Source organism: Paroedura picta, chromosome 11 (genome assembly GCF_049243985.1).
Source record: "Paroedura picta isolate Pp20150507F chromosome 11, Ppicta_v3.0, whole genome shotgun sequence".
NCBI classification, from domain to species: Eukaryota; Metazoa; Chordata; class Lepidosauria; order Squamata; family Gekkonidae; genus Paroedura; species Paroedura picta.
The window spans coordinates 48,001,315-48,016,640 of record NC_135379.1 but is presented as its reverse complement, the minus strand read 5'-3'; the positions used below and the strand labels follow the sequence as shown (position 1 = coordinate 48,016,640).

Below are 15,326 nucleotides of genomic sequence, written 5' to 3'. Positions count from 1 at the left end.
AATCTGTCACGTATGTTCCAGAGGATGATACATTTCCAGCCTCTACCTCCATGTCAGAATTCTGTACATTGTATCATACAGTGTAACATACTATTTTGGAGTTGCTTACAGAATAGCTGCTTTAATAAAAATAGAGATAAGTGAATTTGAAACAATATATGCACAACCGCAAGAAGTGGAAGAATATATTCAGTTAGAAGCCACTATGTAAATGAAACTGGGAAATGACAAGCATAACATCAGAAAAGACTTGATAGAGTGAGTTTGCATAACCAGATTGGTGTTAGGCAGCCATACATTTGTTTCCTGTTTTGTTGGCCTTGTGTAAGGTTTACTGTCAAACGTTTAGCAGAGGTGTAACACTTGGCATCAACTGGAGAACAGCATGCTCAGAATCCCTCACAAAGGTTAGTAGCTGCATATGGATGCATACAAATAAAAATTTTAAAAAGTGTAAATTTACACACAGTAGGTTAAAAAAAGTCAATAATGCAGACAAAAACCTTGGAGCTCCAAAAAGAACGAAGCTGGTCCTGCAGTGCTGGCTTGATTGTCTGAAAGTTCATAAAAACAAAACCCGCGAATTGAAAACCTTATGAAATAGATACACAAAACATCAACATGTAGAATTTCTACATATCTCATTTGAAGCAAAACTTCAGAAGTTCTTACCTTCAAACTGGGTGTCTGAGTCTGGTCAACGGTGAATCGCATTAAAATATTGAACTGGAGATCATTTGGGAATGATTCCCTGAGAAAAAATGAATTTAATAATCAACGGTTCCTAATATCTCTAGGGTATTGGGTAAAACTAGAAGAAAAGGGGGGGGGGGACTGAAATATTGCAGGTGATTTGCATCTAAGAAATCATCTGAGCATGTAGGTGAACTATGCATATCTTAACTGAGAAAAGAAACTTAGCAGAAACTTGTTTGTGGGCAGAGAGTGCCCACAATATCTCAATACATATTATGCAATGTTTTGAGTTTGAATTGATATTTACAGCAATACCACTCGGCAAGGGGGAAACTATTAATACAAAGAGGCAGTGAATAAAAATATATGTATTTCAAAGCAGCCAGGAATCTATTACCTTGTTACATCCAGTGCCTTTTGAACTTTTGCTTGTACAGACCCCAACAAATCAGCACCCATTTTTTTCAGCAGTTGTGTCAGCAATACAAACAGCCAATCCTGTAGATCTTCTTTATGGACTTGAATGAAGTCTACCAGGGTTTCTAAAAACATGCTGAACACCTAAGTGAGGAACAAGAAGGCAAAAGGGGAAAAGAAGAAGAAAGAGTAGGGGGAAAAAAGGAGTTGATGCTAGTCTGTGTTGAACTCATAAAAGAATAATGCAGTAAAATGCACAGAAGCAGACGAAGGCAATGATTCACAGCCAAGCAGGAAAGCATTCGGCCCCATCTTTCATCAGAATCTGAGAGTCAAGAGGATACATAGGCAGTTCTGAAAATTAGTACTTCATGCAGTGTCATTTTGGAAAGAAATGCTGTGATGACTGGCACAACTGTTTGGGTTTTCTGTGTGTGAAATGGATTGGTGTCTTCTGATGCGCTGAAGTCTGTGGAAATGGCCCAAACCAGTGTGTATCAAACTTTGTGAAATAGTACCCTTTCAAATATGTATTATATCCACGCTAGAAGTTAGTTTGTGTAAATCTACCCAGCTCCTGAGTGTCACCTCATTCCCACTCAACACGGGTCTTGTAATCTATATTCTCCCAACACTCATCTACTTAGCATTTCTCCCATCTCATCATGCCAGCCACTTCACCTCCAGGTACTGCTCCTGGTAATTCGGCACTCAAGTACTTGGCAGGCCACTTTTTCTCTTCAGCAACCCCTATGGGAAATCTTTGAGCCTTGACTCAGAAACGTATTTATTTATTGTTCTATTTATTAACTGCCCTATCTCATGAGACTCATTTGTGCCTTCTTAGGAGGAGGTTTTGCATCTCCACCTATGAGTTTTAGATGGTTAATCAACTTTGCTTTGCATGCTATACAACATGTACACACCAGCCATATTTTTAAAGCTAAGCTCTCATGACAATGGGTCTAGTTATATAGGGACCTGCAGATATCTTCTATGCAAAAGATTACTAATCTTGAGAAAGGAAAAGGGTATACTTTCCTTCTAATGTCAAGAAATGCAGTAGTAACAGGAGGGAAAGTACAATTCACAAAAAGAAGGTGTATTATCTACTTAAATGTTGTTAAGGAAAATAATCTGAAGAACCAGCTATAAGAAGCAAAGTTCTACTACAAATTCTCAAATGTAGGGGTAGTCAACCTGTGGCCCTCCAGATGTTCATGGACTACAATTCCCATGAGCCCCTGCCAGTGTTTGCTGGCTGGGGCTCATGGGAATTGTAGTCCATGAGCAACTGGAGGACCACAGGTTGACTACCCCTGCTCAAATGAATATTCACACAGGACACTATGTCATCATGAGATTTTGGAAAGCCATGCCTGAAAATTCAAAATCATGAGAGACACAGAATGACAAATTTCATCCCCTAAAATTCTGTGTCCAATTTTGAAAATAAGTTTATTACATAAGCTTATGAAACAAGTCATTGCCTGTTCCTGAAAAAAATTTAGACACTTCAGTTTTATATATTAAAATACCCCTGGGTGCTACTGTTTGTCCAAAGCTCAATCAAAATATTCTTAAAGAGCCAGGAAACAAAATTTGCTCAAAATTTACTTTAATGTTTAACAATAAAGCCTGCTTCATCCCGTCACATAAAGGACTGACAAGACTCTACTTTAAAAATTAAATATATTTGAGACTAAAGCAAAAAAAGCCAAGCAAGTTATGAGGCCTGTCAAAAAATCTTTGCTCAATCCATGCTTCCAGCAGTGGGAACAGATGTGGGTTAAAGTCATTACATTTCCTGTGCACAACAGTCTGGTAACAAGGTAGTTTCTGGCTTATAGAGAATACAAAACAAATTAAAGCTTCTGTACAGATCTATCATGAATTAAAACAATCTTCTCATGGTTGTATAAAATCCCTACTCATATAGAAGAATGCTTAACAGGGTGTCTCTCTGTCTTGTGAAAGTAACAGGAATAATCTTTTCCAGGCTCAATGTGGAATTTGTTTACTAAAACAAACTGATTAAGTATAAAATTGGGGCAGGCCTACATTAGTTGGCTTTAAGCATGGATCAAGTCCAATTCCAAGTCTCATCACATTTTAAATAAAGTCAAAAGGAACATGGTAAGGCATGGAGACCCACTGCCCAACAACTCATCATCAGAGACCATGAGTAGCACTTTCTCACTAAGAATCTTGAAAACTCTGGGAAGCTAAATTTCCCAAGGCTTTAGTGCCAAGAATGCTGCAACACAGTCTAATGAAAACTGCAGCTTCAGCAGTCCTTCTTATGTTACCACTAGGTAAGATGCTATGGGAAATGTAAGGGAGCTTCAGGGGGCACTGAACATTAAGCTGAGCTAATTAAAGAACTGTTACCTTTGGAAAGGTTTGGGAGCTTTGGCTTCATCTCATTATTGGTCTGGAAGCTCTGAACTGGGCAAGTCCGTATCCTAGATTTTCCAATTTCAAACTTCAGTGGGAGTATTTGTTGTAAGATCCCTGTGCCTTCCTCCAAAACATCTTCACTTACAGCAGCTCTGGACATCACCTGCTCAAACCTAAAGACTTTCAAGTCTCAGGCAAGCAACAGATATGCAAGCAACTATAATGGAAGCTGTGTGACTCTAGCAGCTAAATGTACCCTAATATCAGTGAGTATAACCAAGGTTGTAATCTTGTGCTCTTTTACTTGAGTGTAAAACACAGTAGTTTGTATTTACTTCCAAGTAAACTAGCTTTGGATTAAGCTCTCAGTTTCCTAAGAGATACCATTATAGTAATTTAAAGCTGATGTGGCTGATTTAAACACATTTATTTTAAATTGTGGCTTTGAGTTAAAACACACCGAAAGCAATCCAAGTTGCTGAAATAGTCCAGAAAAATAGTGACTTGACATGCAAATCTTTCAGGTATAAATGCAGCATGCACAAAGCCAATAGTGTCTCCCAACTAACAAATGTGCCCCATTTCCCTTTCCCTGAGCAATTAGTGTAATTGCACTGGAGTTAAAAGGTCTTAATTCAGAGTTTGCTATGGTTTCTACAGGAGAGGGCCAATAACATTGTCAAGCAGAAGCATCCAAGGAAGGAGAAAGTATAGTGTGAATGTACTACATTTTACTATATAGTGAAAATCATGGGGTTGTGGAAAATTCTGCAGTATAGTTTTGCTGCAAGAGATCTTTCCTTAGGTGATGTGAAAATTCAGATGCGCCAATCACAGCAGAAATACAAAATCAAAAAGATCAGTTAATTAGTATACCAAAGCACAATCCAAAAATATTTCAGCGTAATTTGCATAACTGCAAGGATTTTATGAAGCGCAAAAGCTCAATTCTGCACATAGTCTTTTCTTTTATAAAGTAGAGGGAAAAAAGGGTTAATTTCAGTCATGCAATAAGGTTAGGGTTCCAACAAATATTGAACCAACTTACTCTCTACAGAGAGTTCCAACACAGGGGACAGCATGCAAAAAGAAAAAAAGGGGAGGGGAGGGAGGGGGAGATAAAACACACACATTAGTTGCCATCTGCATCGTTCCTGTATGAGGAAAATATAATATTTTTAATGTTAAATTTAAACACCTTGGCAATGAAACTCTCAGGTAGTGCATAAGTAAACAGTGGGTTGGATCCAGCCAGCTTTTAAATTCAATCTCGCCCAGTTTTTCACCTTACTGCAGACTTATGGCTTTTGTGGCCAAAGGTCCTTTGGGGGTCAAATAATGTACTGAAATTCGTCTTTTGCCACCAGAAAAGTTGGCTGGATCCAATCTACAGTCTCTCTTCTCTCCCTTCCCTTGTAAAATCAAGTCGTCTGAAGAAAGATTCAGCATTTTTTGAAGAATTACTTCATGGTTGACAAAGGGCTGCGTCAAACATTACTATTACATATTATGCAAATAGTTGTATAGTCACTTGAAATTCTGAAGAGCATACACATTTTGACTTTAAGTGCTTTGGTCCTTGTGGGAGGTTTCTGCAGTGTGTCTGAAATTAAAAGACCTCATGCATGTGCTATATATAATGCAGTTTTAGTTGGCATTCCATGAGCTTTTTCCCTGAAATTCTTTGGTGCAAAGCAGAAAAAATTCCTGTTGGCCACCAACCGCTTTACCTGTAAGCATAAACATACTTAACTGGAAGGCTCATTGAACTCTGTGTAAACATGCTTAAGTTAAGCTTGAACTTCTACTGAAATCTTTGTGATTTATATAGTGGTTAAATTGAAGCTTTCAAAAAAAAAAGGATACTCAATTTTACATCAGCTAGAATAATTTGCACCAACAGAACATACACTGAAGTTATTACGCCTTTACAAGCAAATCACAATGCAATTCCACACAGAATTACTCCAGTCTAAATTAATTAACATATACTGATCTTGCAGTTCCCAGTGTTGGTCCATCGCTCAGACTCTACAAAACAGGGCAACAGTATCCCCCCCCCCTGTTTTCTATGGTAAGCCAACAGTTTCTGTTCTGAGGACAAGAGGAGCCAAAGTAGAACAACTGAGGCAGTTCCGCAGGGTCTGTAAAAGGGAGCTCCTCCACCAGGCATTTGCCTGACCACAGGTCCCTCCCTCAGACATCCCCTCCATGGCCTGAAGCAGTCTGACTTCTCTAGGGGGTTTAGCTATGTTTCTGTTCTTGTTATGTGGTTACTGTTTGGATTACTGAAGTCCTGTTGTTTAGAACCGTGGTAATCAACCTGTGGTCCTCCAGATGTCCATGGGCTACAATTCCCATGAACCCCTGCCAGCATTTGCTGGCAGGGGCTCATGGGAATTGTAGTCCATAGACATCTGGAGGACCACAGGTTGACTACCCCTGGTTTAGAACCACTGTTGGATCGTTATTGTTGTATACTGATTATGTTGAATGTTGACTCATTCCATGTATCCCCCTATGATGTTGTATGTAAACCACCCTGAGCCATATGGAAGGGTGGTATAGAAATCAAATAAATAATTAAATAGTGAAAATATTTACCAAAATGTTTGACAAACACTAACTAACTGGGTATCCTAGTCACCCTAACAAAGGTACTTAAAGCTCATGCACTCCATTACTTTCCCTCTCTAACCCCTCCACCTTTCTCCACACTTAAAACATGACTGTCCAATTTAGGAAATCCTGCATTTATTGTAATGTGGGGGTCTCCTGTACCCTGACTTTTGGTTCATGTATGAACAAAAGGATTACTCTCAGTTTTCCTGTGAGCCCACACACTTGCATGAAGATAAAGGAATCATGCTCCACATAGCCAAAACACTGTTCTACACTATGGCCTCATATACAGGTTTAGATCCTGCACAGGTTCTGGTTTATTGTGGACAAGGGTATGCTGATTTTCATTTATTCTCCCAGGTGGGACTTTATGCACCTCCTCTAGTAGACAATCCCAAATCCTGGGAGCTGTAACAAAAACATTTTTATTTCAACCACTGTTCTCATTGGACAAAATTATGGCAAGACCTACAGACATTTCTGTCCCAATCTCAGTTTGAGAGTAGGCCTTTGTGGAGAGAGGCAGTTGCTTCAAGTGTGTGGGTCCAAAATCATGAAAAACTTTAAACATTAAAATCAGCTACTTTGAGCTGAGCTGGGATGCAAAGTAGCAACTCAGGCAACTACCTGATGCAAGTGAGTTTACAAGAGTTATTTGCTTGGATGGACTTAGGACAAAAGAGCCCTTTCTTGTTGCTTCCTTGAGTTTCATCACCTCTTCCCCCCCCCCCCACTTATTGGCTGGGTCAGAGAGGCTTTTCCTGAAGTCACTCTAGTACCAATTCTTGACGTATATGACATAACGGGTTCCAGCATGCTGAGTCCTATCAGATAAAGAGGGCTGAAACCACCTGAGATCCCAATCAGAAGTGATATTTATACCTTGCTTTTCTCTACTCAGTCTCAAAAGCAGCTTACAATCGCCTTCCCTCCCTCTCCCATAGCAGACACCCTGTGAGGTGGGGGGAGGGGCCGAGAAAGCTCTGACTAAACTGTTCTGCCAGAAGAACTCTAACAGATCTATGACCAAAATCACCCAGCTAGCTGCATGTGGAGGAGCGGGGAATCAAACCCAGCTCTTCCGATTAGAGGCCACTGCTCTTAAACACTACACCAAGGACTCATAAAGGGTTATAGCTATCTCTCTTCCCTGAGTACAAAGTTGGTAGTGGACTAAGATAGATCAAAATAGGATCATTTGCCTCACCCAGCCAAGTGTTGGTAAAAGAAACCAGTCTCACTTGCTCTACTACAATAAAATCCCAAAGAGAGATGCTTCAGAAAGGTTGTGTGGGAGGGGGGCGGAAGGTAATGACTGTAAACCATCTGTCCTTGCCCACACACCCTAGGGATGATACACTGTATTACAGATACTCAACAATCCCATGAAAACATATAATCACTTTCATCTACCCTGAACACTTGAACTCCCTCTTCCACTAAACATGTCTGATGGCACTCTTTCATGTAATGAACACCAGAGCACTGAGCTGATCCCATCTTCTCCAGACACTGCTCTTTGAAACATGCATCTTCTAACAGCAAACAATGGCCCAGTTTAAAAAATGAACTGGTAGCGGACTCAACCACAAAAAACTAGGATCAGAATTTGTTACAGTTATAAATTATGTTTATTTTGTGTTGAATGAGAACCTGTAAACGCAAAATTAAATGCCTCTATCAGGTATCTATCAGGAAAAGATTACAAGTATCTATCAGGAAAAGGTTATATAAAGAAAAACCAAAACATTTGTATTTATATGACATCAAATGCATCTCAAGTAGGCTTTATAGCCACACTGTATCTGCAGTGGCATTCATGTATGAACTGTTAATAAATAGCCACTAATAAACAAAACAAATACATACCTTGCTATGTGGGTCCGCGAACATTCGTGTGAAGATTTCACACAGTCTTTTTAATTCAACACGACTGCCAAAGTGACATTAACAACCCATTAGTCAACTACAGGTTAACATTCTAAACATTTTTAGTAAAAAAAAAGTTACTGTATTTTAAAGCAGTGGTCCCCAACATTTTTTTCACCGGGGACCGGTCAACGCTTGACAATTTTACTGAGGCCCGGGGGGGGGGGATAGTCTTTTGCCGAGGGACGTCACCACCTGAGCCCCTGCTCCACTTGCTTTCCTGCCGGACCCTGACTTCCTGCTGATGCCCACTGGAGGGCCGCTGCCAGCAGCACCTGCACAGTGCCACTCCGAGAGGGAGTCCCAGCAATGGCAGCCGCCGGAGTGCACCAAAGATGAGCCGGCGGCAGAGTGGCAGGGCAGCCTCCGAGGCAGCAGCCAGGAAGGAAGATGAGGAGGAGGTGGTTGGGGACCACTGTTTTAAAGCATTAATTCTTAAACAGTTTTTTAAATGAATTTTTCAACAGAAATGTTGGCATTTCCATAACATGAAACTATTAATGTGTTTTAAGTGAATTACCTAGGGAGAAATAAGGTAGGAAACGCATTGGGCCCCAGTCACAAAAACTGAGATTTCCTGGCTTGTCTGGAAATGCCTACTTTTCTTGAAGTGCAGGATAGCAGCTTGGACAAGCGTGAAGTCCCTTCCTCTGGGGTTATCAAGAGGCAGAATCCAAACTGGATGACTACCTCCCAAGGAAGAAGCTCTTCTTCAAGGTCAGGATTGTAAATCTCACTTTGAAAGAAGTGAAACAGGACAGCACAGTAAGGCTGCCATCTTGTTCAAGGGAAGTAGAGATTTATGGGCAAGCACATAATGTCTGTATGCTTCCCTCAGAAGCAGGATGATAGGCTGGAGGAAAGAGCTACACAGAACCAACTTCAGCTAATTCCTGAAGAACTTCCCTGAAGAACAAGCAAGGGAGGAATTACAGAATAGGCCCATGTCAAGCTGACATGGCTCAAGACCCGTGAACTGTAAGGCATTTAGCAAGGGTACTAGTTTAGTCAGGCCTACTCAGAGGAGGTAATGTGAAAGACCTCCACAGAGCTGTCGCCAACCAGACTACATGACATGGCCATGATGGACCAAAATCTATTTCCCAAACAAAACAGCTTGATGTGTCACAGATACACTGCCTGTAAATTCAGACAATTTATTTTCTTTGATTGTGCCATGGTCCATTTTTGTTGGGTGATCAGTTCTTTGGAATACCTGTGTTCTTTGCATGTTCCCTTTACTAGTGTGGAGACGTTTAACTACTCACTCCATGATTCTTGAAATGGATGGAAGCATACCACATTCATTGATTTGTTTTGGGATGTTACCTGGTAATTGCTCACAGAAGGATAGCCTGGTCTGACTACTCTTAAGTGAAGCCAGAAGATTAACCCTAACTATTATCCCTATAGGATTTTTTTACACTTGTAAAAACTGCCTTTTCAAATCCTGCCTGCAGTGCTTCTTGCAGCAGTGTCAAGAGGGCTCTGTCACTAGAAAAAAAAAAGAATTATTCTTCAGGACACTCAATGGTACCCAGAAGAATGTGCTGTCTCTGAAGGGGCAGGATGAACCATGCAAGAAACCCATCTCCTGGGATGAAGTCATAAACTAGGATCTTGATCTCTTGTCATCCTACTTGTCCAACCTGTCATCCTGCAACTGAGATAATAAAAAGCACAAAGTCTACATAAAACAATTTTTCTCATAATACTTGTATGTCTCAAAATTCACAGATGATTCTATTTGTGTAGATTCAAATGCGTAGCCGTGTTGGTCTGAAATAGCACAATAAAATCAGAGTCCAGTAGCACCTTTAAGACCAACAAAGATTTATTCAGGGCGTGAGATTTCGAGTGCAAGCACTCTTCGTCAGACTATGAACTTCTTACATGACAGGGAATACATGGCAAATTTTTTTGCTTTATAAAATAAATCTTTGTTGGTCTTAAAGGTGCTACTGAACTCTGATTCTATTTGTGTAGTTCATAGTTCCATATAAAACTGAAGACTGGATACAATACACACACACCAGAAAAGAAGAAAATGTAACTGAAAACTCATGATGACCTCAGGAAAAAAAAACTCCTTAACAACAACAATCCATGTGCAGTTTTCTCACAATCTCAGGCTAAAATGAATGGCAACTTAATGAATTCCAACTTGGATCTTACACAGCTAATTCTCACTGGTGTGGATATAATGCGTCAAAGCTCTAACCATGGTTAAGAGGCAGCATTATGGCACAATTAGTTAAGCCCAATATAAATCCCTCTAACCATGGTTGCAAACTCTGGTGTGAAGCTAATTGTGCTTAGCTAATTATGTGGTAAATCATGCTTAGCATTAACATATGTGCAGAACCACTGCACAATTGTTAACAGAAGGTAGTATTGGGCATACAAGCAAGGGAAAATAATCACTGCTGTCTCCACAGACCGAAGATCAGCAGAACTGTGGATTCTACCAGAATGCACAAATGTTTCTATACTCAAGAGACAGAAAAATAGGACACTTCTACCAAAGGTGTAAAATAGTTCAAGGATTAGTCATAACGAACATGAATCAGTATCTAAGAAATTCTGTTGTTAAAAACAGGTTATGCCTGCTCAGCTGTCTGAAGGAAAGCTTAATTTTAGCTAAATTATGTCATCCAGAGTACATCTGAATCTGAATATACTATGAAAACAAGGCTCTGTTCAAGAAGGCTTGAGCCTTCTGCTCAAAAGAAAAATCTCTCACCCAGTGAGCTTCTTACCTTAAAGTCCTCTGGTTTTTTAATAAATTTTGTAGTCCCAGAAGGCCTTCTTTTCTTTCTGACCAGTTGGAGCTTGCACAACGATTGAGGACCTCGGCTACATCTTCTGTTTGGCGCATATAGGTAGGGATGGTGCCATTTCGAGAGCTGTATGATCTTTCCGAGCAAGCACTGGATGCGTCGCTGTTGGCATCATCATCAGAATACATTCCGTATGACTCGTACCTCCTTCGTACCGGCTTTTTCTATTCACAAAGAATCCAGTATGAGGAGTAAATCACCAAAATGTTCTTTTCCTCACTAAGATTATGGTCCTCTTCCAATATTACCCTTCTCTTCCTCTCGGTAGGGAAGAAGCAAGCATGCACTTCCTGTCTTCTCATGACATAGCGGTAAAACATCAACAGGTTGACCCCAAGGTTATCTGAAAGGGGGAACTGTCCCTGAAACTGCTACAGAAATAAGATTTGGAGGCTGCAAGATTTTGCTGTGTAGAGGTGTAAGAAGGGGAAAGTATCATCCAAGCAAACAATGCTATATGCATATGCAGACGTTTCCCTGATTATGACTGTAACTTACAGCACAAAGGGATAATGTAATTGTCCTCCCTTCTCTCTGCATGTTAAACCATTTCATGTACAATATGCAATAGCTTGCTGAGAGATACAATGTTTGTCTAGTAAGTCTTAGCATTTGCATATCGTCAACAAGGAAACAAGGATAGTTATACCTTTGTCCGTATGTCTCCTAAGAGCTGAGAGCAATAAATTAGAGAAAAATAAAGACATTATGAATATTAGTAACAATTGTTTAGTAAGCAAATGGCAGCGTGCTTTCATCAGTAGCAAATCAGAGTATTCAGTGGCGATGGCTTTTAATCATATTGTAGCCCTCATATTTCCTGTAAAATTGTTTTAATCGTCTTCAGAAAAATGAAGAACACAGCTTCCGCTATTGTATGCAAACTGTGACTATCCAGCTCCCTGCCTCAGAGAAGACTGAAGAACAAAGAAGCTCTGAGGGCAAATGAAAATATTGACAGAGTTTAAGAGATATTTTCACTCCGAGGTGTTCAAGAATGATAGATTGAGAGCTCTCAGAATCTAAAGAAAGCTATCAATACATCCTTCTGGAATATCTAATGACTCAACAAGCTCACTGGATTCAAAGGTGGAAGCATGTGGAGATGCAGATTAGCAGTTGAGATTTACTGGTGCAGCAGGGTTTCAGACCCCTATAACAGGCAGACTACAGCCCAGTTCGCACACCTTTCTTCACTGAGGAGGGTGGGTATGTTTAAGTTATGCTAAAATAGCTGTAAGATTTCTTCACCACATCCTCTGAGCACAGCTTCCAATCTATACTGAAAAGTTTTGTGCTGACATGGGACTGTGAGCTAGACTCATGGTCAAGGATTAAAATTGTTGTGGTGTGTGTGTGTAACAAGTTCATAAGTAGTGTTCCTGGACAGATAATCAGGCTGGTTACTTATCAATATAAGTTTTGAAGCAGATAACTAAAATAGTACAAATATTAAGATCAAGAAAAGCATATCTAATAACTAATAGTAGCATTAGTTAAAGAGACAAAGACATAAGGTGTACAACAACACTGAAAACATTTTAAAGATTTTGCCTTCAGTCAGAGACTTTCATTCCAGGTGTGCTTCTCTTTGCCCTCTGCGGTGACATTATGCTTGCTGAGGGTATTCCTCTAATGCTGGACACTTTGAGACTCCTTGAAAGAACTAGTTTTGACCAGCACCAGAGGAAATATACTGTGGAAGGTTGTTTCCACAATGGACCAAGCAAAGCATAGACAAGATTAAATTCTTTGATTATCTGCATGTTATATTTATATGATGACATGGCAGCTTTTAACTTTTTGAAATCTGAAGGGTTTTTGTGTTTTTATTTACTGATGTTTTAGAGCATGTCGTCACAAATTTTGTCTCTGGGGAGAATAGACATATATTAACTCACATTGGCAGCTATAAGTCATCTGCACTAACATGTTATTTCTATTTTACCAGGATCTGGCCTGGTGTTTAGGTCTGTGGACCACAGAAAGTAAATACTTCCATTTATTCTACATTAGTATTTTTTGTTTAAACAGTATCACCTGTGTCTATGGTGCCACAAGGTATTTAAAAGGCACTAACGAAGGCCACTGGTTCCTGTCTTCAACAAGCTTATCATCTATACTGCTTATCATCTAGAGCAGTGGTCCCCAACCTTTTTATCACCAGGGACCGGTGAACACTTGACAATTTTACTGAGGCCTGGGGAGGGGTAGTCTTTTGCCACCCACTGGGGGGCGCTGCCAGCAGCAGCTGCACAGTGCCATGTCGAGGGGGAGACCCAGCCATGGTGGCCGCTGGAGAGCACCAAAGTTGAGCCGGCAGCAGAGTGGCAGGGCAGCCCTCAAGGCAGCAGCCAGGGAGGAGGAGTCGCGGCCTGGTACCAACTGATCCACGGACAGGTCCCGGGACTGGCGGTTGGGGACCACTGGCGGTTGGGGACCACTGATCTAGAGGGAGCACAGTGAGAGAAAAGTCTGTCGAGAAATGAATCTAGACAAATGTAGTTCTTAAGACTTGGGAGTATAGATTAAGACTTCTAGGCATAGGCCCTGTGGAAAACTGGGTTTTAAGAGTATGTATTTGTATCATCCCATCAAGATGGGAGTTCACATCATTTTGAAGAGTGTGCTGTCAACCATAGCACATGACATACTACATTATATACCAAAGCAAACCTTTTATTTGCAAGGGGGGCAATAAGAAGTTAAAATGCTCACCAAAGCATCTGCTACTGCTTCTTCAACATCTGAGCCGGTGTTTAAGACTCGCATGGCGCTAACCGAAGATGACAACCGACTTGACTGACTAATTCCAAAACCTGTGCCTGTCAGAATGCAAAACAAAACATTAATCCTACCTGTCTAAAAGGGATCACTAAAACTCCATTGTAAGAACCCATTGTAAGAACCCAAACTCATATTTTGAAACTCATATTTTGAAAAAAGTTATGTTGTCTCATGGCCAAGTACTTCTGAAAGTTGCATATTCCAGGCCCATTTATTGTAAATATGGCTGGTTGCTTTGTTAATCCCAAAGGACCACCTGATTTTTTTAGTCAAGGAAATTCAGGGTAAAAGGCATTAAGAAACGCAGGATACTTTCAGTAGTCCTTGGCCATATTACTGAAGATATTTTGGCCACAATCCGCAGATACGAACATGCAGGGAATAAATGCATGTACAGCCAGACTTACAACATCTCTCTGTCTGCCAAAAGACAAGCAACTGTTCAGTTTTAAAATGATCCGTATTTAGTAATCAAGTTCCTGCATAAAAATATTCGTTAGATTATGGCCCAAACATCTCAAAATTAAAATACAGGTTAAAGCAATTTAATTGTACCTTATTCAACAAAAATAACAGAGACTGATAGTGTAGATGTGTAGGAGATGAAAAAAAGCAAATAATTTCCTTTTCCAGTAAAAGGTATGCATTAATGAGAAAATATAAAGCAAATGCAGGAAAATTACATTCCATACATCCTATAACATGACACGTGAAAACTACATGCATTCATAAAATAAATTCTACAAATCTATCTGAAATTAGAGAACAAAAATTGCTGCAAGGTCAGGGGGAAGGGAACATCTTATATACTTCATGTCCCTTGGACATTCAAAACATAAAACAGATTAATGCATAGAATGATTTTAAAAATGTGTGGAAAAACGAAGGGGGTTAAAAAAAAATCCAGGATGGTTGCACAGATGATATTGAAGTGTACTCATCCGTCACCTGTAGCCCCATAAACATCTGGAGAGTAGAGGGCACCAGTGGATCTGGAGTGATGCCTGGAAGCTGCAATAACAGGATCACATGAACCCTCTCTATTACTATAACAATAAAGTATAGGAATAGCTACACAGAATACGTTCCCAGCAAAGCAAGGTAGCAGGATGACCTCATGAAAACTAAGCACCAACTCGCATTAAATTTGAGCATGTGATACTATGGAAAAATCCAGGGGGTATCGCAGCTACCTACAACTTAGCTGCAGCTGTTGCCATGACCACCCCATGCAGAATCATGCCCTTGCAGACATTTCAAAATTATGTTTGCAAGTAACATGTAAAACCCCGTGCATAGCAGTAGTAGCACCATATCACTGGCTGGCCACAGTGAGGACACTGGCACACACATATTGTGGACTGCAAGCAATGTTAACAGGTGATTATGAGCAATGTTTTAGGGAGATTATTTGCTCTACCTGAAAAATATAAGACAAAGAACACAAAGAAACAAGGCAGTCCAGGCATAAGCCATCTATCAAAATACAGGACATACATGGGACACCCCTTCCCAAATCTACACCTTTTAAATTTAACAGGGGAAATTATTATCAGATGTACTGTTTAACTTCTTGTGAAACTTATTCAGCACAAAACTTGAATACTGATTCTCCTTACAATAGCATTTTTTTTC

At 40.1% G+C, this 15,326-nt stretch overlaps 1 protein-coding gene across 50 annotated transcripts in view; it reads right to left on the bottom strand.

Annotated features, from left to right (window-relative positions):
• The window catches only part of CLASP2 (cytoplasmic linker associated protein 2), a 135,388-nt gene that overhangs the window by 20,742 nt on the left and 99,320 nt on the right, over positions 1 to 15,326 (bottom strand). For 16 of the 50 annotated variants that reach the window (XM_077303100.1, XM_077303105.1, XM_077303101.1 and 13 more), the window contains 8 exons: positions 14,640 to 14,702; positions 13,623 to 13,729; positions 11,554 to 11,577; positions 10,824 to 11,068; positions 8,005 to 8,068; positions 1,094 to 1,257; positions 673 to 751; positions 504 to 554 (listed from right to left, as the gene is read on the bottom strand). In XM_077303100.1, coding sequence (XP_077159215.1) covers positions 504 to 554; positions 673 to 751; positions 1,094 to 1,257; positions 8,005 to 8,068; positions 10,824 to 11,068; positions 11,554 to 11,577; positions 13,623 to 13,729; positions 14,640 to 14,702 — 797 coding nt within the window. The remainder of the gene's footprint in view (positions 1 to 503; positions 555 to 672; positions 752 to 1,093; positions 1,258 to 8,004; positions 8,069 to 10,823; positions 11,069 to 11,553; positions 11,578 to 13,622; positions 13,730 to 14,639; positions 14,703 to 15,326) is intronic. The other 34 variants (XM_077303108.1, XM_077303115.1, XM_077303120.1 and 31 more) reach the window with 7 other exon arrangements.